This window comes from Myxine glutinosa, chromosome 8, assembly GCF_964187855.1.
Source record: "Myxine glutinosa chromosome 8, kmMyxGlut1.1, whole genome shotgun sequence".
NCBI lineage: Eukaryota > Metazoa > Chordata > Myxini > Myxiniformes > Myxinidae > Myxine > Myxine glutinosa.
Genome location: NC_136268.1, coordinates 67,074,631 through 67,097,665, shown reverse-complemented (window position 1 = coordinate 67,097,665; position 23,035 = coordinate 67,074,631). Strand labels below are relative to the sequence as shown.

At 41.5% G+C, this 23,035-nt stretch overlaps 1 protein-coding gene across 2 annotated transcripts in view; it reads left to right on the top strand.

Moving 5' to 3' along the window:
- LOC137432559 (CD109 antigen-like) overlaps positions 1-23,035 on the top strand; it is an 81,192-nt gene that overhangs the window by 7,422 nt on the left and 50,735 nt on the right. For both annotated transcript variants that reach the window (XM_068124594.2, XM_068124595.2), the window contains exons 2-11: positions 9,805-9,860; positions 10,124-10,386; positions 11,693-11,721; positions 14,025-14,261; positions 14,619-14,744; positions 15,837-15,882; positions 16,222-16,306; positions 16,415-16,556; positions 21,992-22,103; positions 22,234-22,343. In XM_068124594.2, the coding sequence (XP_067980695.2) occupies positions 9,805-9,860; positions 10,124-10,386; positions 11,693-11,721; positions 14,025-14,261; positions 14,619-14,744; positions 15,837-15,882; positions 16,222-16,306; positions 16,415-16,556; positions 21,992-22,103; positions 22,234-22,343 (1,206 nt within the window). The remainder of the gene's footprint in view (positions 1-9,804; positions 9,861-10,123; positions 10,387-11,692; positions 11,722-14,024; positions 14,262-14,618; positions 14,745-15,836; positions 15,883-16,221; positions 16,307-16,414; positions 16,557-21,991; positions 22,104-22,233; positions 22,344-23,035) is intronic.

Genomic DNA, 23,035 nt, shown 5'->3' with positions numbered 1-23,035 from the left:
CACACATACATCCACACACACACACATCCACACACACACACACACGCACACACACAGATTCCCCCTCCCCCCACATGCACACCCCTCCACACATACACACACACACCCCTCCACACACACACACACAAACATGCACACACACACCCCTCCACACACATACACACACATCCAACCCTCCCTCCTCCACACACACACCCCAACCCCCTCCAACCTCCACACACACACATATCCACCCCCCCCCCGACACACATCCACCCCCCCCACCCACCCACACACACACACACACAGATATCCACACACACGCACATCCACACATCCAACCCCTACTCCTCCACACGCACACCCCAACCCCCCCCCCTACATACACACATATCCACTCACCCACCCCCCACAACACAACACAACACAACACACCCCACCCCCACAACACAACACAAAACACTCCCCCCCTACCCCTACCCCTAACACACACACACACACACACACACACACACACACACACACACACACACACACACACACACACACACACACACACACACACACACACACACATCCAACCCCCTCCTCCACACGCACACACCAACCCCCCCCCCCACATACACACATATCCACCCCCCCCCCACACACACACATCCACACACCCTCCCCCCCACCACACCCGCACCCACCCACACAAACACACACACACACACCCCCACTCCCCCCCCCCACCCCTAACACACACACGCACACCAACCCCCCCCCCCCACACACACACACCAACCCCCCCCCCCACACACACACACACCCCTCCCCCCCCCACACCCACACCCACACACACATCCACACATGTCAATCCATGCACTGATTGCAGAAAAAGCCATTTTAAAAAGAAAATTAACCTGAAATTGCAGACAGAATTATTTATTTTATCTGAGAAGCTAAACGAATCTTCTTCTTCTTTAGTACCTCAAACTTTATGTGAAATGCGATCGATTTTAAAAAATCAGAATTTGAGCAAATCTGTTTCATTCGTTTGTTAATATGCCTCATCTATTGACAAATCTGCAATTATCATTTTTTTTGAGGTTGAAATGACCGCGGGAGATCGCGTTATAGTGATGACGTCCTGGATGGACATCTTCTTCTTCAGTCGCTCACAACTTAGAGTGAAATACGATCGAGTTAAAAATAGTCAGAATTTGAGCAAATCTGTTTCATTCGTTTGTTAATATGCCTCATCTATTGACAAATCTGCAATTATAATTTTTTTTGAGGTTCAAATGACCGCGGGAGATCGCGTTATCGTGATCACGTTCTGGAAAGACAATCGGTGTGGTTCTTCTTCTTTCAACAATAAAGACTTATAGCTTCGAGACCGTACATCCAATCATCTTGAAATTTTGCACACTTGTTCCGCTTGATGAGAGCTACATTGCCAAGTCGATACATGCAGTGGTTCAAGAGTTACAAGCTTTTTAAAATTTAACTTCCATTATTTATTGCGGCCAAACTATGTGACATCAAAACGTCTCAAGTAACGTTGAAACATACCCCCATGAGGAACATTTGTGTAAAGTTTCCACTCGATATCTCCACAAATTATGGAGGTGATTCCATTTCTAGTTTGAGCTTTAAAACGTCATAACTCTGAAACCATGTGTCGGATGACGTCGTGCCCCCTGACTTTTTTGTTCGTCATGGGTATGCGAATATGCATGTCAAGTTTGGGCTCGATCCGTTCAGCCGTTGCGGAGAAAAAGGGGCTTTTGTGTTTTTTCACGAAAAACAAGATGGCGGCCGAACCATGTGACGTATGACTTCGAAAATTTTTGCATTCTGAGTTTTTTTTAACTAAGCATCTGGGAAAAAAATCCCATTTTCGGGGGAGAAAAGTTTTTGTTTGTCGAATTCTAACCTCTTAACGTTAGCATTTTTAATATACTCGATACACATGTCTTTTGTTCCGATTGAAGAGTTCTTTAGAATGAGCCATTCCTCAAATTTTTCCATTGAGGCGTTTCGGAGATACAGAGGGGAAAAGTTGAATTTGTTTTACAAGATGGAGCCCATACCACGTGACCTATGACGTCATAATTAGCATTATAAAATTCTCGGAGCCGAGACGATCATTTGATGAAAATTTCCTGTCAATCCGACCAGCGGTTGCTGAGAACATTCATGATGAAGTTTTCGGAGGTGCAAAATAGGGCGGAAGAATAATAATAAGAAAAACTCTAGCAGTAATAATAGATTACTCTCCATTTCATGGAGAGTAAACCTAATAATTATGATAATAATCACTAGAACTGCCACTTTACAACTGCTGGGAGTGATGACCGGTTCCCTCCGCCTTCCCGCTTTCATACAACCCCGCTTGGATACAACCCCGCTTGGATACAACCACTCTTGGATACAACCCCACTTTCATTACTCTCGCCATGGAGTAATGCATTCGATCGTGTCCGTCCGTGTGTGTGTGTGTGTGTGTGTGTGTGTGTGTGTGTGTGTGTGTGTGTGTGTGTGTGTGTGTGTGCGTATGTGTGTTTGTATGTTCGTGTGTTTGTGTGTTTGTGAACAAGATATCTGGAAAAGTTCTGAAAGGATTTGGATGAAAGTTGGTGGGATGATTGCCCTGGGGATAAGGAAGAATTGATTAGTTTTTGGTGAAGCTCAGGATATTATTCCGGATCCAGGAATTTTTTGAACGATTTTTAACCATTGGAAGATAGGGCTCCAACTTGACCCACGGCGGGAGTATGCGCTCTACTGAGTGGCGTTCTAGTTGGACATGCTTTGATACAACCCTGCTTTGATACAACCCCACTTGGAAACAACTACACTTTCATTGGACATGCTTTGATACAACCCCGCTTGGAAACAACTCCACTTTCATTGGACATGCTTTGATACAACCCCGCTTTGATACAACCCCGCTTTGATACAACCCCACTTGGAAACAACTCCACTTTCATTGGACATGCTTGGATGCAACCCCGCTTTGATACAACCCCGCTTTGATACAACCCCGCTTTGATGCAACCCCGCTTTGATGCAACCCCGCTTTGATGCAACCCCGCTTTGACGCAACCCCGCTTTGATGCAACCCCGCTTTGACGCAACCCCGCTTTGACGCAACCCTGCTTTGACGCAACCCTGCTTTGACGCAACCCGCTTTGACGCAACCCCGCTTTGACGCAACCCCGCTTTGACGCAACCCCGCTTTGACGCAACCCCGCTTTGACGCAACCCCGCTTTGACGCAACCCCGCTTTGACGCAACCCCGCTTTGACGCAACCCCGCTTTGACGCAACCCCGCTTTGACGCAACCCCGCTTTGACGCAACCCCGCTTTGACGCAACCCCGCTTTGACGCAACCCCGCTTTGACGCAACCCCGCTTTGATGCAACCCCGCTTTGACGCAACCCCGCTTTGACGCAACCCCACTTTGACGCAACCCCACTTTGACGCAACCCCACTTTGACACAACCCCACTTTGATACAACCCCACTTTGATACAACCCCACTTTGATACAACCCCACTTGGATACAACCCCACTTGGATACAACCCTAGTTGGATACAACCCCACTTGGATACAACCCCACTTGGATACAACCCCACTTGGATACAACCCCACTTGGATACAACCCCACTTGGATACAACCCCACTTAGATACAACCCCACTTTAACATTTTTTTTTCTCCATCAATTTATCCCTGGATGATACTCAAGAAATTTCATCCTGATCGGATGACGTTTTGTACTTGTCGAATTATGACGTCATAATGGAGCTTTGATGCAACATTGCATTCCCATGGCTATGACGTCATCATAATTTTTTTTTTCTCCACTAATTTATCCCTAGATGATGCTCAATAAATTTCATCCTGATCGGATGAAGTGTTGTACTTGTCGAATTATGACATCATAATGGAGGCACCTATGACATCGTCATTCATATGGGTTATTCTCCATGGAGAGTTCTTGACAATGAGACATGTCTCAAATCTTTTCTACGCAGCGCATTTTGAGAAAAAGAGATGCAAATTTTTTCGGTTTTCCAAGATGGCAGCCGTACCACGTGACCTGTGACGTCATAATTTTCCTTTAAATATTCTACATGCCCAGGCACTCCTATGGTGAAAAGTTCCTGTCAATCGGTGTAATGACTGCAGAGAAAGTGATTTTTAAAGAAAATAACCCTGAAAATCACAGAGCCAGAATCATGATATGGCCTGGGAAGCTCAGGTGGAGTTTCTTCTTCTTCACACAATAACAATTTCCAGCCTCTCCATATCGAATGCGTTGGTGTCATATTTTCGTCAAAAATAGTCGGAATTTTGCCAAATCTGTTTTGGTCGTGTTAATATACCTCAACGATTGACAAGTCTGAAATCAGAATTATATTTGAGGTCCAAATGAGCCCGTGAAGTCGCTCCGTGTGCTGCCTGCACGTCTGTACAGTGTGATAATTAATTAATTACACACTCTTGACGACCTGAGAAAAAAGTGTTGCGTTTCTTCTTCTTCGCACAATAACAACTTCTAGCATCCAGACCGTACATGCAATCATCTTGAAAGTTTACACACTTGTTCCACTTCATGCCTTCTACTATATTAGAAAGTTTCGCGTCGATAAATGAAGCAGTTCAAGAGCTATGATATTTAAAATATTTTCGTTTAATTATAAATCTCTGCCAAACCACGTGACCGATCCGAAATTCCAATAGGTCATTTTAGCAGACTGATATGGTGAAGTCATCTGTGAAGTTTGCATTCGATATAATCAAAAATGAGGGAGAAGCTAGGTTTTAAAGGTTTATGCTTCAAAACATAACTCCGAAACCATGTGATCGGATTGTGAAGCAATCATATCACTGATGATGGTGCTGCGTGATAGCATGGTGATATGATAGCGTGATAGCATGAAAGCAATCACAATGACGCTGTGTAAAGGTGTGCAGATATACCAGACAGACAAGCACAATGTCGCTGTGTAAAGGTATACAGATATACTCATTGACATTTTTGTTTGTCATGGGTATGCGATTCTGCATTCAAAGATTGGCCTCGATCTGCTCAGTCGTTTTGGAGAAAGTGGGTTTTTAGTGGTTTTTCAGGCTTTTCACTTAAAACAATATGGCGGCCGAACCACGTGACCTACGACGTCATTAACCTGGTGTTGGGCTAGCGGCTAGGGTGCCGGCTTAGGATCCTAGGATCCTGGGTTCGAATCCCGGTCGATCGCTGAATTAACGCCAGGGGGGTTGACTCAGCCTGTCATCCTTCCGAGGTCGGCTAATTGAGTACCAGTTCACTGGTAATTCCCTGTTTGTCGTTAAAGGCGGCAAAAAGGGTTGGCGTCAGGAAGGGCATCCGGCCGTAAAACATTGCTTCAAAAAGGGGACCAACAAACAACAACAACCACGGTTCCCGAAAAAGGCCAACCCCCGCTTTGCGGGGAAAAATGGCCTCTAAAGGTGGTTATTTTTATTTTTATTTATGGGTATGCGTTTCTGCATTCAAAGATTGGCCTCGATCTGCTCAGTCGTTTTGGAGAAAGTGGGTTTTTAGTTGGTTTTTCAGGCTTTTCACTTAAAACAATATGGCGGCCGAACCACGTGACCTACGACGTCATTATAAAAAAAATTCTGCATCAATTTATACCGAGAAGATGCTCAAGAAATTTCAACCTGATCGGATAAGGTTTTTTACTTGTCGAATTATGACGTCATAACGGCGGCACCTATAACATCATCATTACCTTCGCAAAAGCGGAAGGTTATGTTTTGATCGCTGTGTATTTATTTGTATGTCTGTGTGTGTGTGTGTGTGTATGTTATTCGCATAACTCAAAAAGTATTCAACCGAATTGCATGAAATTTGGTGGGATGATTGGTTATTATACGGGACACATTTGATTAGATTTTGGGAGCAATCGGGTCAAAGGTCAAGGTCAAGGTCACGAAAAGGTCAAAATCGTATTTTTACCATAGCGCGGTCAATTTTTATCCAATTGGCATGCAACTAATGCCAAAATGTTCAGAATTCAATGCCCGATCTTGTGATATACGACATGACCCAGTGAAGACATTACCCTTGTTAGCGGTTGGGGGTCAAAGGTCAGGGGGGTCACGACCTTGCAAAATGTGCGTTTTTTGTCATAACTCGGTCAATTCTTATCCGATTTGCATGAAATCAGCACCAAACTGTTCACTGTTCTGTTCCCTACACTCCCATGCCAAGTACAGAACAGTAGCTGCGGCGAAGGTATGCGCTCTACCGAGTGCCCGTTCTAGTTCACATATGTTATTCTGCATGGAGAGATATTTGCAATGAGACATGTCTCAATTATTTATGTGCAGCGTTTTTGGAGATATAGAGCTGCAAAGCTTTTCGGTTTTTCCAAGATGGCGCCCATACCACGTGACCTGTGATGTCATAATTACCATTAAAATATTCTACAGGCCGAGTCGCTCCAATGGTAAAAATTTCCTGTCAATCAGTCCAATTATTTCTGAGAAAATGATTTTTAAAGGAAATAATTCTGAAAAATGGCAGTGGCACATTGAGTCACATGGCCTGCCTGATAAGAAAAGAGTTGCGTTTCTTCTTCTTTCAACAATAACGACATCTAGCTTCAGGACCATGCAACCAATCATGTTGAAATTTTAAACACTTATTCCGATTGATGAGAGCTACTTTGCATTAAAATTTCAAGTCGATCAATGCAGTGATTCAACAGATAGAAGCTTTTTATGATTTTCCTTCAATTATTTATTTGGGGCAAAACCATGTGACTTATCGAAACTTCCCAAGTAACGTTTTAACTAGCCCCCATGGGGAACATTTCTGTATAGTTTCCACTTGATATCTTCACAAAATATGGAGGAGATAGCATAATAAGTTTATACTTAAAAACATCATAACTCCGAAAACATGTGACGCATGACCTCATGATCACTGAACTTTTTGTTCGTTGTGGTTATGCAATTATGCATGCAAAGTTTGGGCTTGATCTGTTCAGCCATTGTGGAGAAAAAGGGCTTTCGTGTTTTTCACGAAAAACAATATGGCGGCTGAACCATGTGATGTATGGCGTCAAAAAAAACTCAGAATGGAAAACATTTCAACTAAGGTTATGTAAAAAAAATCATATTCGAGGGAGCAAGGGATCTATTTGTCAAATTATAACCTCGTAACATTAGCACTTTTACTATACTCTCAATGGATTTCTCTCATCTCCCCTTCCCGTTCAGGCTGGAGTTCCCCAAGGCAGTGTGCTGGGCCCTGTGCTTTTTCTGGTCTTTATCAATGATCTCTCCGACTCTCTGGAAAATCCTCTGTATCTCTTTGCTGATGACTCCACTCTCTGCCGCTCCATTCCTCTTCCCTCAGATCGGCAGTCTGCAGCCTCCTCACTCTCTGAAGACCTGGACAAAATCACAGACTGGTCGAACATGTGGAACATGTCTTTCAATCCTGACAAATCTCACACTCTTACTATGTCTCTCCGAAAAGATCGACTGGACAACCCTCCCATCTACTTTCTCAACAATCCTCTCCAAGAAGTTCTGTCGCTCAAGCTTTTGGGGTCTCACCATCTGCCATGATCATTCTTGGGAAAACCACATTTCCAAGCTGGCCTCCAAAGCCAGTCGCCGACTGGGCATCCTCCGTCGTGCGAAGTCCTTCCTAGGCACACCTGAGCTCCTCACCACATACAAGGCTTTCATCCACAGCTCAATGGAATACTGTTCTCCCCTATGGGCTGGTGCTCCTGCCTCACACCTAGCTCGGCTCGGCTCACACCTGGCTCACACCTGGCTCGGCTTCACGCTGTTGAATCCAAAGCTTTCAGAATCATTGGAATCTCCCGCGATGAAGCTATCTCTGAGGGCCTTTCACTCACTCACCGCAGGCAGGTAGGTGGTCTTTCTGTCTTCTACCGACTCCTCTCCGGCCTTGCTCCCCCAGCTCTCTCTGTGCTCTGTCCCCCAAATATTCCTACAGGTCGCACAAGATCTGCCAGCCACCCTCTGATGGTTAAACTGCCGAAATCTCGGCTCTCTGCTCAGCTTCACTCTTTCATTCCTCTTTTCTCCCGCCTCTGGAACAAACTCCCACACTCACTTCAATCACACTCCTCCCTCCAGGTCTTCAAAACAGCTGTTCACCACCATCTCTTATCTTCCCCCATCCAAAACCTTGATCTTTTCTACCCCCACTAATTCACCCCAGATCCACCTTGTTTGAAATTCCAACTTCTTTCCTGGAAGTCTTGGCAGTGTCCATATGTTTTATACCTCTCCCACCCCCCCCCCTTCCCATGCCTCCCCCCCAAAGCCCTCTCCCTCCCACAGTTCTCTCGATGTCTCCATGTCTCTCGGTCCCTGCTCTCAAATGTTGTGTTTGTGTCCTTCCCCCTCTCTCCCCATCTTGTCTACCGCTCCCGATGTTATTTGTTTTGTGTGTCTGTTTGTCTTTCTGTGTGATTAATGTTCGCTCTTTCACGAGCCTCGATCTTGTATACAAAAAAAAACAAAAAAAAAACAACTAAATAAACATGTTTTTTTGTCCCATTTCAGCATACTTTTAGAATGAGCCATGACTCCATTTTTTCCAGTGAGCCGTTTCAGAGATATAGAGGGGCAAAGTTGAAGGTGTTTTCCAAGATGGTGTCGATACCACATGACCTATGACGTCATAATTAGCAGTAAAAAATATATACGTGCCTAGCGGATCACTTGATTTAATTTTCTTATCAATCGGACCATAGGTTGCTGAGAACATTAATTTTAAGTTTTCAGAAGTCAAAAATAGGCTGGAAGAATAATAAGAAAAACTCTAGCAGATTTCAAAAGGTATTGCTCTACAATTTAATGGTCGAGGAAACCTTATAATGATAATAATAATTAACAAGTAGAGCTACATTCAAAGTACACCAACCCCATGGCAAATATATAACATATCATCCAGCGCGCGGCATAGCCAGGGTGCCTTCAACGCCCAGCGATGCCACTGTGTAGCACATGAAGACGGAATTGAGAGGGAACGGTACACAATAATTGTTGATTTATTGTGTAATTAAAATAAATAAATAATAATCGTCAAATTAATTTATTTATCAATTGGCTAATAACATTCCGAAACCACAACCGTTTCATCAGAATCTGAATTTTTGAAAATAAATTAATTAGTCATAAGATTAAATAAGTCATCAATTAATAGATTAATCAATGAGTCAAAAATACCCTTTATCACGAAATCACTTGGTCACTGTCATGTCCAAATATCAGCTTCCTAGCTCAAAAGGTGCCTGAGATATTGCACAGATGAGAAAGAAAATAAAGTAATTGATAAATCGATAATAATTTAATAATTGATTAATTAATTGATTAATCAAAAAATAACTACCGTTTTTGCCAAAGTGCTTGTTCACTATTGTGCCCACATTTCAGCTTCCTAGCTCAAAGGATGGCTGATATATCGCCAAGACAAACAAACAAACAAACAAACGGAGTGAAAACTGAGTACTCCCTTTAAGCACATGTCATCGCTGGGCCCCCTTCGTCGCCCAGTGATGACGTCATGCAGTGCCTGGAGGTGGAATAAGGAGGGGCGGAGTGCAATATTTATACAAGACTACACTAACGCTCATTTTCTTAAAGGTTGAAAACCACATTGTATCGACTGTAAATGAACCAGATTAAAATAATTATTTGTTTTTAAAATCATAAAATTTCATAGAACTTGTTTGTACAATTTACCTCAGCAAGAGGATTTTTAAAATGTTTATTTCCCTCCCTTGCTTTTCAGATGATGCTTCTTCCAGTTGTGATTACTTGGGTAGGACTTGCTCTCATCTGCACAAGGTAATCCCCACTTGAAACTCTTGCAGTTCATGCTGACAAGGGGTTTCCAGTTGCTCTGAAGGAATTTAAAGTACATATTTTGCTTTAAAAATTGTTACATCAACACGTGTGCTCGGATAGGAGTTGATCTGTCTTTTTCCATTGTTTACCTGTTCTGTCCATGTACTGCAGGATAGTTCAGAGGTAGGGAACCTACCTGCGAGTTGTCGATTTTGGTTTTGATTTCCCATTTAACCATAAACTGCCACCCTGCTGCTCCACAGGCAAGGTGCCACCTTGCAACAACAACAACAACAACAACAACAACAACAACTTGCAACAAAAAGCGGGCCACCTTCACAATCGCCACCTTCAATGCCGATCACTAAATACCTCATCACTTTACCAAAAACAATCTGGCCAAACAAAGTACTGTCTGCTGGTGTTTCTCTGTACGGAGAGCAAGAAGGAGTTCCCATCACTCTCGAGTTCAACCTCACCGCATCAAGTCGTTCGTTCTTTGTCCACAAGGTTGAAGCAATTGTTGGTATGTATTGCACCAGAGCACAATTTATTAGCACAACAAAGCAAAAAAAATAAATCCCAAGGACGAGAATGCATGTTAGTTTCATCCATCAACCGCAGAAAATGTCTGAATATAGTCCCCTTGAAACTCCCGAGGGAGATTATTCCCCCCTCCAGCCCCCCCTCCCCCACTCTCTCCAGCACTCACAACCATTAATGCCACGGTCCTGCCGGGTTGGCCAGAGGGAAGTCCCTGGCCCAAGTCCTTCCCGAACCGGCTAGGCTAGGGCAAGTCCCCCTCGAACACGCATCATCAATGCATCAGAACACCCATCTGCAGACGTGAGGCCCCGTCAAACAAACCAAAAATCCGAACAGTGGAACACGAAATGGCGGAACCAAAAATATTTTTTTTAAGGTTTAAGTTCAACATGAACAAAACAAAGCAAGAAACTCATGTCAGAAAGTAAAAATCTCGAAAAAAACAAAACGTAATTCCCACACGTCTCACAGCCCCCAACTCGGGAGGGGAATTCAATGAGAGGGAGAAAGAAGTCAAACCCGGCACTAGGAGGGGGTGGGAAAGCGTGACGTCGAGGCCACTCCCACAAACGGGCACAATATAATTTAGAATTTGGTAATTCAGCGATATGATTGATCATCAGCCATTATGTTAAAAATACAAGTAGCCTATGTTCAACAGGAGGTCCAATTTGGTCGGTGTCAAGTTTGATGCCAATTGGCCCAGTAGTTTGAACATGATTTGTGTTTCATAAACAGACAGACACAGAAAAGGACAGTTCTACTTATAAGATGGCAAAGGCTCATAGGGGAGCTTGACCACATTATATGCAGGACATTGACATGAGACGTTCCTGTAATATTACATCGATTACAAAGACAATGGACTGAACTTGAATAAAATCATAGGAATAAAATGATTGGAGGTATCCACGATAAATTATCACAAGGTGACGTTTCGGGCTTTACCCTCCGTCAGAGCAAAATACAGAAATTGAACCTGGAACCCCCACATCATGAGCAAAATACTCCGATACAACAATCAACCCTTTCTTTTTTTTCTATCTTCCTATCCTTTGCTTATCTTTTAATTCTTCTCTCCCTGTCCTCTAATGTGTTAATCAATAAAACCCTCCCAGCACATTCCATCCAGACTATGTAATATGGAGACGACCCATTTGTGGACAATTGTACATTCTGTAAAAGCTGTATTTTCTGTTGTTGTTCGATAACTTATCTTATGTTTCAACTTCCTACATGCTAATTCAGTAATGATTATTGATTTTATTTTTTAAACCTTCCAACAGGTGAGGCGAAGACTGTGACTTTGCCACCGGTAAGTATGTTTACCTTCATGTCACAATGCTATTGACCAGATCGTTGCTGAATCGAAATGAGTTTAAATGAAAACTAGAACAGCACTCACTCTTTGACGTCATGACGTCGACTGATATACCTCCGCCCACATTATTACATCATTATAATACTTGTACCAAGTTTGATTTAAATCCCTTCAGCTGTTCACAAGTTTTCACATTTTTCCTGACATCTCTGACCTTTGGCCTTTGACCTTGGGATCCCAAAATCGAATCATTTAATCTTTACCTCATTATACATACCTGTACCAAGTTTGAATTCGATCACTTCAGCCGTTCTCAAGTTATCGTGGTAATGAAAACCTATCACAGACGGACGGATGGATAGCCGGATGGACAACCTGAAAACATAATGCCCCCGGCGACTTCAACGGAGGCATAAAAACATTTACTTGCAGATCACTTGTTGTCTTCACGTTCATAAAGGTGACAAGACAAATCAAATGTAATGCATTGTGGTGCTGTGCACACACAACTCGTTTGCCAAGAAGGTAGACCACAACGCGTTGTACAAACCAAAACACTTTATTCAAGGCTCGCACGTAAGCACTGGGCGGGCTCGACTTTCGAGCCCGCGTATAGTCCCGAGGCCACGCCTTGCCCTCGGGCGTGGCCGGTCGGCCGAAAGGCGGGGCATGTATTACAGTTCAACCCTGCGCCTCATGACGCCTTTGCTCCGGGCGTGGCCCGAGCCATGCTTCCACGCCCGGTCGCTCGCGTCACCCACTGGTGCGCGGAATTATTACCCGCTGGCATTGTGTCCGCCACAGCATTGCCTTTGTTTGGATTCCTAAATCCAACTAGTCATTGTCACCCAGGTGTTAGAATGAGTGTGCAGCGAGCGGCTGAGCTTTTATTGTTTTTATTATAATATATTTTCTTAAAATGTTCGAAAAAAATCGTGTTTATGGGGGTTTACCAGGGTCAAAGTGCATCCAGGTTTGACCCCCCCAAAATAGGTATTTGCTTGTTTCTCAGAAACTACACACGCAATTTTGATGAAACTTCACCACAACCTTCATCACCCGTGATGTACCAATGTTTGTTCAGGGCATTGGAAAAATTGTGGTCTGAGGAGGTACACGGGTTGGGAGGGTGGGAGGGGGGGTTGCCCTCCAAAATAGGTATTTTTTTTGTTTGTTTAAAGTCTTATGATTATGTTAGTATAATTCTACATGCTGTCTTGTCTTCTAGCATGCATTGAAATTGGTTTAAAATACCCTACTCACAATAAGTTAGGGATATCGGCAGGTTCTTCGGTGTGGTTGATTTTGTGTATTAATTATGTTGAAAAAAGTTGTTGGTCCTAATTCTATGGTTATTAATGTGTGCGAAAAAACGCAGCATTCTTGATTTCAATACCATAACCCTATCCCCTATTAAAAAAATGAACTCACTCCCACAATATCCCTAACTTATTGTGAGTAGTGTACCTTAAGTCAGTGCAGTATACTGTTTATTCTACCAAGTGAGCGCCAGGGGTATTGCCCTTATATTTTCATGTTATGTTCCTCACAATTCTACCTTACACACACACTTGCAACTTTTGTGGAATTTAATATACTAGGGCATGCCTGTACTATATATATATTATCTAAAATTATATCCCCCCCCTCTATTTACATGAAATGGTTTGGTCCATTCGCAAAGCCAAAGCGAACGGCTTGCGAGTACGGTGACAACCCCCCCCCTCTATTTACATGAAATGGTTTGGTCCAAAGCGAACGGCTTGCGAGTACGGTGACAATCCCCCCCCTCTATTTACATGAAATGGTTTGGTCCAAAGCGAACGGCTTGCGAGTACGGTAGAACCCCCCCCCCCCCCCCCTCTATTTACATGAAATGGTTCGGTCCATTCGCAAAACCAAAGCGAACGGCGAACGGCTAAATCGCCATAGCTCGGTAACTACTTGTCCGATTAATATGAAACCTTGAAAAGGCACATCCTCAGGTCCCCAGCAATATACCTGGCAAGTTTCAAGTATATCGGACCCGTGGTTGTTGAGAAACAGCGGTCACAGACACACAGACATACACACACACATACACACACACATACACACACACAGAGATTACTGGAATTATAGATAGATTATGCACGAGCAATGTATTTATCACTTTTGTGTATTCATTACAAGGTATTTTCAGAAACCAAGGTTTGTTGGTGATCAACACTTGTAAAAAGGGGCATTTTCTATCATGCTTATTGTTGACTTTAATGATCTTATCCAACTATTTGCCCAACTTTTCTTTCTTTCCCCAGGTTCCTTCTGATTGCATACAAGGTGACCAGTATGCATTGGAAGTCCGGGCTTTAACAGGCGAGGGTGATTTCATCTTTCAAAACTCCACGGTCCTTCGCTTCCAAAAAAGGTCTCAAATGATATTCATACAAACAGACAAAGCCACTTACAAGCCTGGGCACACTGTGAAACTGCGTGTTTTGTCGATCAAGCCAAACATGCATGCTGATCACAGCAATCTGGACATAATCATTGAGGTACATGATGGATTAATGTAATATATTAGCATCTCAACTCTTTTGCCCATATTCTTAATATCAAAGTTTTGGTTCAAAGTCAAAGTGTTCAAAGTCAAAGTCAACACAATCGGTGTTGGAGACCTGACCTGATCTCCAACACGAGATTGTCATTTGCTGATTATGATTGTCTATTTGCTAGTGATTATGGATTTGTTTCTTTGACCTTTTATTTTAAACATTGGTGTCAACCTTAAGTTCCCCAAGCCATAAAATGGAGCATCATTTGTGTTTAATATGTTTTCCCCTTTAACAACACTAAAATATCACAATAATAACCTGGCAGTCAATTTAACCTCGTGGTCTGGCCATGCACAGGATCCCAGTCAGAATCGGATCCAACAGTGGCTGTCGGAGCCAAGCACCAACGGAGTGGTCAGCAAACTATTCATACTTTCAGATCAGCCTCCGCTGGGTGACTGGACAATCAAAGCGACACATTTGGTTAGTTATTATGGAATACTTATTTGAATAATTCATGAGTTACTGGTAAACTCCTTGGAATTTAGATATGTTTGTGTATTTGTATTTATTGGTAGAACAAAAAATGATATCAAAAACTTTATCGGGACTTATTTTTGTGGCTATCACAAAACTTTTTTTTACCAACATATTGCATTGAATACAATAAAAGTGTTGATGTTTGGAAAACTTTTAAAAACACGTTTTTACACAAAAATAACGCTCACAGAATAGCGAGTTGGCACAACATAATGAGAGGAGGCCCACAATTGGATATAGCAAGGAAGGGAAGGGTGACTGCACATTTAAACTCTCTAGTTCTTTGCTTTTCACACATGTAGAATAATCTTGCAGAGGCTGTGCAATCCCTTTCTTCCCTTCACGGCGAGAAGCAGGCGGTGCACCGCAATCTCCTTTCAACCCGCCGCCGCCCCCCTCCAACCTCCTCTCCCTCCATCCTTATCTACGATCACTATCACCATTACCTTTCCCGAATGAATCTTCCCGCATAAGTTGCAGTGTTTCCTCTATCTCTTCCTGTGTTGTATCTAAGAGTTGCTCAACTGCCCCACTGTCAATTCATACCTTCCATCAATTTGCCCTTCCATGAGCCCAATCTCATAGAGAATGAGCGAACAATAAAAGGAGAGAGGGGAGCGGAGGAAACATACTAATTACCTGAAAGAAACTGGCTTGCATGAGACAGTGTTAATAGGAGTAGAGAAGATTGCATCCTGTTTATTCCATCGATTTTTCTCCCTGTACGTCGACGCAGATATCTTCCACCAGCAAAACTAGTTCTTCATTCAAAGAAAAATGATCATAAACTGGTCACAATATCTCCACCCTCAAGCCACAATCCCCCCTCTCCCTCTTCTGCCACCCCTGACCAAATGTCAGAGATAGGATGGGGGTTTCTATTTTTGCTCGTGCAATGTTTGTTTCATGAAATTGCTGACTTCTATTTGACATGATTAATTTTAGTCAGAAGTAAACTGACGTATATAATATATATGTATGTATATATTAATTGCATGAATTACTTCACAATTGTTTCTTTTCCCCTTTAATCAGGATTCACAGATTACCAACCAGCAACATTTCACAGTGGCAGAATATGGTAAGATGAGTAAGGATGGGATTAAAAGAAAAAAACAACCTTAAGTTTATCCATTGGTTAAATAAGTATGAAAAGTGTGTGTGTGTGTGTGTGTGTGTGTGTGTGTGTGTGTGTGTGTGTGTGTGTGTGTGTGTGTGTGCGTGCGCGTGTGTGTGTGTGGGGGGGGGGGGGGGTGAGGGGGATGGGTTTGTGCATAAGACAGGGAAGGGGTTGTCGAGATTTGAGTTAACAATGAAAAGTAGCAACACCACACTATTACCTTGAAAAATTTGCAAATCTCGATGTGGAGATTTTTCATGAGCCTTGACATGTATATTTTTTAAAATATTGCTCCCACAGTGCTCCCAAAATTTGAGGTGAAGCTGGATATGCCATCATTTGTCGTAAGAAATGATTTGGCTGTTGTTGGCACTGCCACAGCAAGGTAAGTGGTTTTTTTTTGTTTGTTTTATTAAACCGTTTCATTCTTAGTTTACTACTTTGGTTGAACTCATAGGTTATCTTGATTTTTATACCTAGAGCATGCTTGCAGGTACACATATGCCAAGGTAGTACGTGGGTTTGCTAACATCACGCTGTCGACTGAAATGTGGAACCCATGTGGTGTGGGTGGAACACGAAGAAGACCCAATCCTGGCATGGAAACCATGACGATCACTCATAATGGTGTCAATGTAAGCCTGAAAATACACCACGTCATACTAAAATTTGCAATTTTGTGTCTGTGTGATGGTGTGCATGAATTTGTAACATATCTGATCTCAACCAAACTTGCTATGGGGACTAAGGACCATATGACGCAGGTTGTAGTGACTTTATTTCCCCCTCCCCCCCCCCCCACCCCTCCCTCTGGGTTTTTTTTCCCACCTTGGCGAAGTGCCATGTTAAGGTGTAGTACAGGCAGCAGCTTACTGTAGCGTTTTTACAAGTCCGCCTCTAATAACAACAGTACCAACATCAACAATGATAACATTATTACAAAACAATATGGATGACAATAACATTAACAATAATAATAGTAATAACTAGATGGTATTCATAAAATACTTACCCTGCGCAGTCAACTTGGTGCGAGCCAACTCTTCTGGTTTTTTTTTTGAAGGTTTTTTTTTTCTTTGATCCAATATGGCTGCCAACCACGTGAGCGATGACATCATAAATTTATGTCCTCTAATATAATTGTGTCGATTACACTCAATAAATTTCAAACTGATCAGACTCAGTGTTTTCCCTGTCAAATTATGACGTCATAATTAAGGCACCAATGAAATTATCATAAACAACACATATTCCCCATGTGGAGTTCTTTACAATGAGCTACGTTTCATTTTTTTTGCAAGGAGCGGTTTCGGAGCTATAGAAGTGCAAGGTTTTTTTTTTTTTTTTTTCCAAGACGACGCCTGTACCACATGACCATGACGTCATAATTATCATTAAAATATTCTACAGGAGGAGAAGCTCCTATGGTGAAAATTTTGTGTCTATCTTACCAACACTTGCAGTGCAATAAAATTCATACTGATCGGATGAAGCGTTACGCTTGTCGAATTATGACGTCATAATGAAGGAACTGATGACATCATCATTACCATATCTTATTCACCAGTGGGGAGTACTTGACAATGAGCCATGTTTCAATTTTTTCCATGGCATGGTTTCAGAGATATAGAGGTGCAAAGTTTTTCCAAGATGGCGCCCATATCACGTGACCTATGACATCATCATTATCATTAAAAAATATTATACAGCAGAGGCACTCCTATGGTCAAAATTTTGTGGCCATTGGAAGAAGTCGCAGAGAATTTTTTTTTCATACTGATAAAATTAAGCATTGTACTTGTCGAATATGACGTCATAAGGAAGGCGAGGTACAAAGTATACAACTTATGACAGCGAGCAGTTGAGGCCGGGTACCAAGTCACCCCACTTTGATACAACCCCTACTTTGATCCAACACGTGACCCATGATGTCCTCTTTATAAAACTGAATTCAGAATTAAACTGAATTCAAAAATAAATGGTGAGCCATTCTGGAGAAGATAAAACTGTAAGGTTTATTCTTCAAATAATTAAAAATGATGGCTGCCAGACCATGCGACCGGTCACGTTGAAAGTAAAAAAATATATTCCTCTTGAATATTTGTGAAGTTTCACGTCGATTAATGAAGCTGTTCAAGAGAAATAGTTGTTTGAAGATTGTCATTCAATCCATTATGGTTGCCAGACCATGTAATCTATGATGTGTTTTGTGAACACCGTCGCATCCCCAAGGCTTGTGGAACATATCTGTGAAGTTTCACATCGATCTGTGCAGACATTCTGGAGGTTTTTGAATGTTTGTTCTTCAAAATAATATGGCTGCCAGACCATGTGGCCTATGAGGTTTAAATTTACACCCCATGTTTTCTAAGGCTAGTAGATCATGTGCATGAAGTTTCACGTTGATCTAGTAAGTCGTTCTGGAAAAGCATTTTATTTTTTTGAAAGGGGTTTTATTTTCAATCCAATATGGCTGCCAAACCAAATGACTAACGGTGTCATCAATTTACACTCCACCTCTTCTTGAGCAGGGGGTAACGTTTGTACAGTTTTGTGTTGATCAGATCAGGTTAGTTTCTCAATCCAGTATGACTGCCAAACCACGTGATTTATGATGTCATCGTTTTCACACAATATGCATGATACTTATAAAATGTCACATTGATGGCCTAAGTGGTTTCAGAGGCATAATGTTTTAAATATTTTCTTTCAATCCAATATGGCTGCCACACCATTTCAAAAACAAACAGAAAAACACAGAAAAAACACCCGCACATTGATAGAAGAACATATGTTTTAAATTTCACATCAATCAGTTCATTGCTTTCAGAGAAGATTATTTTGGTTCTTGGTTAAAATCCAATATGCCTGCCAGATCATGTGACCTATGATGTCATTGGTTTGAAACATTATTCCCTGAGGCTAGTAGATCATGTGTGTGGAGTTTTGCATTGATCTCCTAAACCATTTTGGAGAATACAATTTCAGTCCAAAATGGCTGCCAAACCACGTGGCAGATGACATCATCAATTTAATTACCTTGAATAATTTATCCCGAGATCACCCTCAATAATTTACATACTGATTGGATAAAGCGTTCTACGTAGCAAATTATGACATCATAATGAAGGCACCGATGTCATCAGTTGCAACACATTCCCCATGGGGAGTGCTTGACATGTGCCAAGATTCAATTTTTTCCATGGAGCGGTTTCAGAGAAGAGGGCCACAGTTTTTACTTTTTTCCAAAATCGTGGCCAATCCACCTGACCTATGACTCCATAATTATCATGAAAAAATATATACATGAGTAGTCACTCCTATGTTGAAAGTTTTGTGTCAATCGGACAAGTGGTTGCAGAGAAAATCAATTTAAAATGGAATAAACCTAAAAACCGGCGATGGAAGAATAATAACATGAAAGATGTCATGCATAGCACTTTACTTGCGAAATCCCAAGATCAAGTTGTTAACCTAAAATTGCCAAGTTGTTAAAACAAGTCTATCATTTGCTGAAGTTTCATGAAGATCGGTTTGAAATTGTGACATGCAGACGATTGACATTCAAACACAGACAAACGACAGAATCAAACCAGAGCAACCAATATACTTGTGAATTTTCAATTTTGCAAGTAACCATATAGAACAAGAATAATAAACATAACAACAAAAAAAACACCAATAGGTTCCCAGCCTGTAAGGTATGGTACCCTAACAGCACTCGGCAGAGCGCAAACCTCTGTCAGGCTGAACAGTTAATTATGTCTTGTATCCCACTGATAGGCTGGATCTGGATTCAGACCTGAACCAAAATCTAATCGGCTTGTTCTTGTCACCAAACAACTTATCAGAACTCATCCACAACTTTTTGAAATATTGGTTCACCAGTTATCAAACAGAGTGACCAATATATTCATCATGGGTGTGTGTCTGTCTGTCCGCAGCATAACTACCCGATGACATCATCCGATCTTGATGAAACTTGGGTGGGAGGTTGATATCATGATCTAGTTGTGTGCTGCCTAGAGTGGGCGTATTGCGCCCATTGTGGGCGGAGCGACGCCCGAAAAAGTGTTTTTTTAGGGGGTAATCGAGTTCAAGCCACATCTTCTCCGAGGGAGTTGGTGGAATCTGACAGGGGTTTCAGTATTTGGTTAGGCCAATGTCATGTGTCTAGCTCCACATAGCTCGAATTTTCATTTTCGCCCCAAGATCAAGGTCACATGGTCATGAAATTTAGAAAAGTCAATTTTTGATGGTTTTATTACATTGTTCGCTTCCTGATAGGGTGAAATGTCATACATGATCTTATATTATCGCGTACATCATGAAATACAAGTTTTCCAACAAATTTCAGAATCTTCGAACTTTGACCTTTGAAGGTCACAAAGGTCAAAGTTTCAATGTTGTCGGAATCTAACCGAATTTTCGGTATTGTGTAGCTAACTAACCTCATAACTGATTATACTTCATTTTCTATCTGATTTCAAGGTCAGTAACCTTCGTTTTGACATTTCCGGGCCTGGCCTGTCCGGGCCTGTTTCGGTTATAGTCCGTCCTTTGTCATTGAATACCGCTCGCTCGTGAACCATCGTCGTCTCCTGACTTGTCATGCTTTATATCGTTTTTGGCCCCATCTCTCAATGGTGAAGAATCACTTAAAAATGGAAAATCGAAATGGAAAATGTACACAATGGAAAAAAAGCAAGTGTAAAGTGTCTTTGTTTTTAATAAACAACAGTCACACCAGCTATTTCACCCCAAGATACAACCAAGCAGTCTGACTGGTTACTTTAAATACACCACTAACAGAGTTAACCAGAAGCTTTTCTGTTCTCATTAATGGTGCCAGTAGCTCATCTCACAATTAGGTTTTAATTGCATATTTTTTCTCCGCTGCCCTTTCCCTTCCACCCCATTTTCCATTAGTCTAGGTTTCACCCTCTGCGATTCATCATATCTTTGAACCATGACCTATGAAGTTTTCAGTTGTGCAACATATTCAGAAATTGTTCGTCTTGTCTAATTTGTAAATATCTCAACAGTTACAGTCACATTGTTACCTCTACCACCGAAGGTGGATGGAGGTAAGGTTTTCACCCCTGTTTGTCTGTGAACAGAATATCTCAAAGTTGTGGACGGATTCGGACGAAATTTGGCAGAGAGGTAGTGGATGTGACCAGGACGAAATGATTAGATTTTGATGAAGATCCGGATTCGGATCGGGCTAGTATAATTTTTTAAGTGATTCTTCACCATTGAGAGCTTGGGCCAAAAATGATATATAGTACGATATCTCAAAAAGTTATGGATCGATTTGGATGAAACTTGGTGCACTGGTTTGTGTGTGACAAGGAAGAATTGATTCAATTTTGGTGAAGATCATCCGGATATGGATTCAAATACGAGAATTAATTTTTTTAAGTGATTCTTCACCATTGAGAGATCGGTCGAAAAGCGATTATGTAACATGATATTTCAAAAAGTAGTGGACGAGTTATGACTAAACTTGGGGGATGAATTGGTTAGGTGACAAGAACAAGCCGATTAGATTTTGGTTCATGTCTGAATCCAGATCCGGCCTATCAGTGGGATACAAAACACGGACTGTTCAGCCTGGTGGTATGCTCTCGACCGAGTGAATCCAGTTTTTCCTGTCGTTATTATCATATTATATCTTTATTATTATTATCGTATTTTATTTATTATATTATATATTATCATATTATCATATTATTAATAATATTAATTAATAACATCATTAATATATCATATTATTATCAATATTCTTCTTTTTTAAAAATTAATTTTAATGAATTAAAAAAAAATCAATATTAAATATTATTTATTAATTTTTATTTTATTTATTAATTTAATTTATTAATTAAATATTTTCATTATCAATATTAAATATTAATAATAATAATTATTAAGCAATAATAATATGTTATTATCAATAATATTATAATATCATATTATTTATGTCGTTATTATCATATTTATTATATCACATCATATTATCTTTCTCTATTCATTTAAACATTGATCTTGCACTCTTTTTTTATTCCAGTTCAATGGCTCTGTGGATTTTGCTTTCACGAACGATGAAATCTTAGAGATGTTGGAAGGAGATCGACCAAATAACTTGAAGATAAGAGTGGATATTATGGAGGATTTGACAGGTAATGCTTTACCACAATTAAACACCTTTGGAGATCTCAGCATTCATTTTGTAGAGCAACAAACTTTTCACTGCTTGCATAGTTTCTACATCGTTTGATGTTATATAAACATTCATTTTGCTTTCTGCAGGAATCGTGAAGATGGCAGAGCAGTCTATCCGCATTTCTTACTACCGCTACCGAATCGGCTTCATTAACTCTCCAGATTCGTTTAAGCCTGGCTGCAACTACACAGGTTATGTAAGTGCAACATTATAGGATTTCTAATTGTTTCATTACCGATGCCTTCTCTTCTTATAAATGCTAATGTAATACAATTTTGGACATAAACGATCTTCCTAAACACCTTAATAATGTTACATTCGTCACCTGTGGATAACTTCAGAGGGCGGCAAGTCTTTGAAGACCACGATCACCTCCCACACCGTTAACCTTGAGCTGGCTCCCAGGTCCAAAGCCATGTTACCATGACCAGGGAGGTTACCGTTATGAATGGGTATTGTGCCAACAGTCATGTGACAGATATTAATTAATTGGCCAGGTAGAACCAAGAAATTCACGTGCTGCAATATCTGTAGCCAAATCGCTTGATTAACCAATCGATCATTTGGCGTGTGCCACCATCAGGACAGACAGGATGAGTCAAGACAAGCTGTGTTTCAACCATTTATTAATGGTTCCATGTATTTACAGGGAGCAGGCATTTATGTAGTAATACCTGAAGTACATTGTTCAGGGATGGGGGGAGGGCGGTTGGGAGGGGGAGAGGGTGGAGAAGGGGTGGAGAGGATGGGGGAGGGAGAGGGTGAGGGGATGGTGGGAAGTGATGGGGAGAGGGGGGAGGGGTTGGGTGAAGGAGAGTGCAAAGGAGAGGGAAAGGGAAGGGAGGAAGAGTAGCAGGGAAGGGGTAGGGGAGTGTAGAGGAAGGGCAG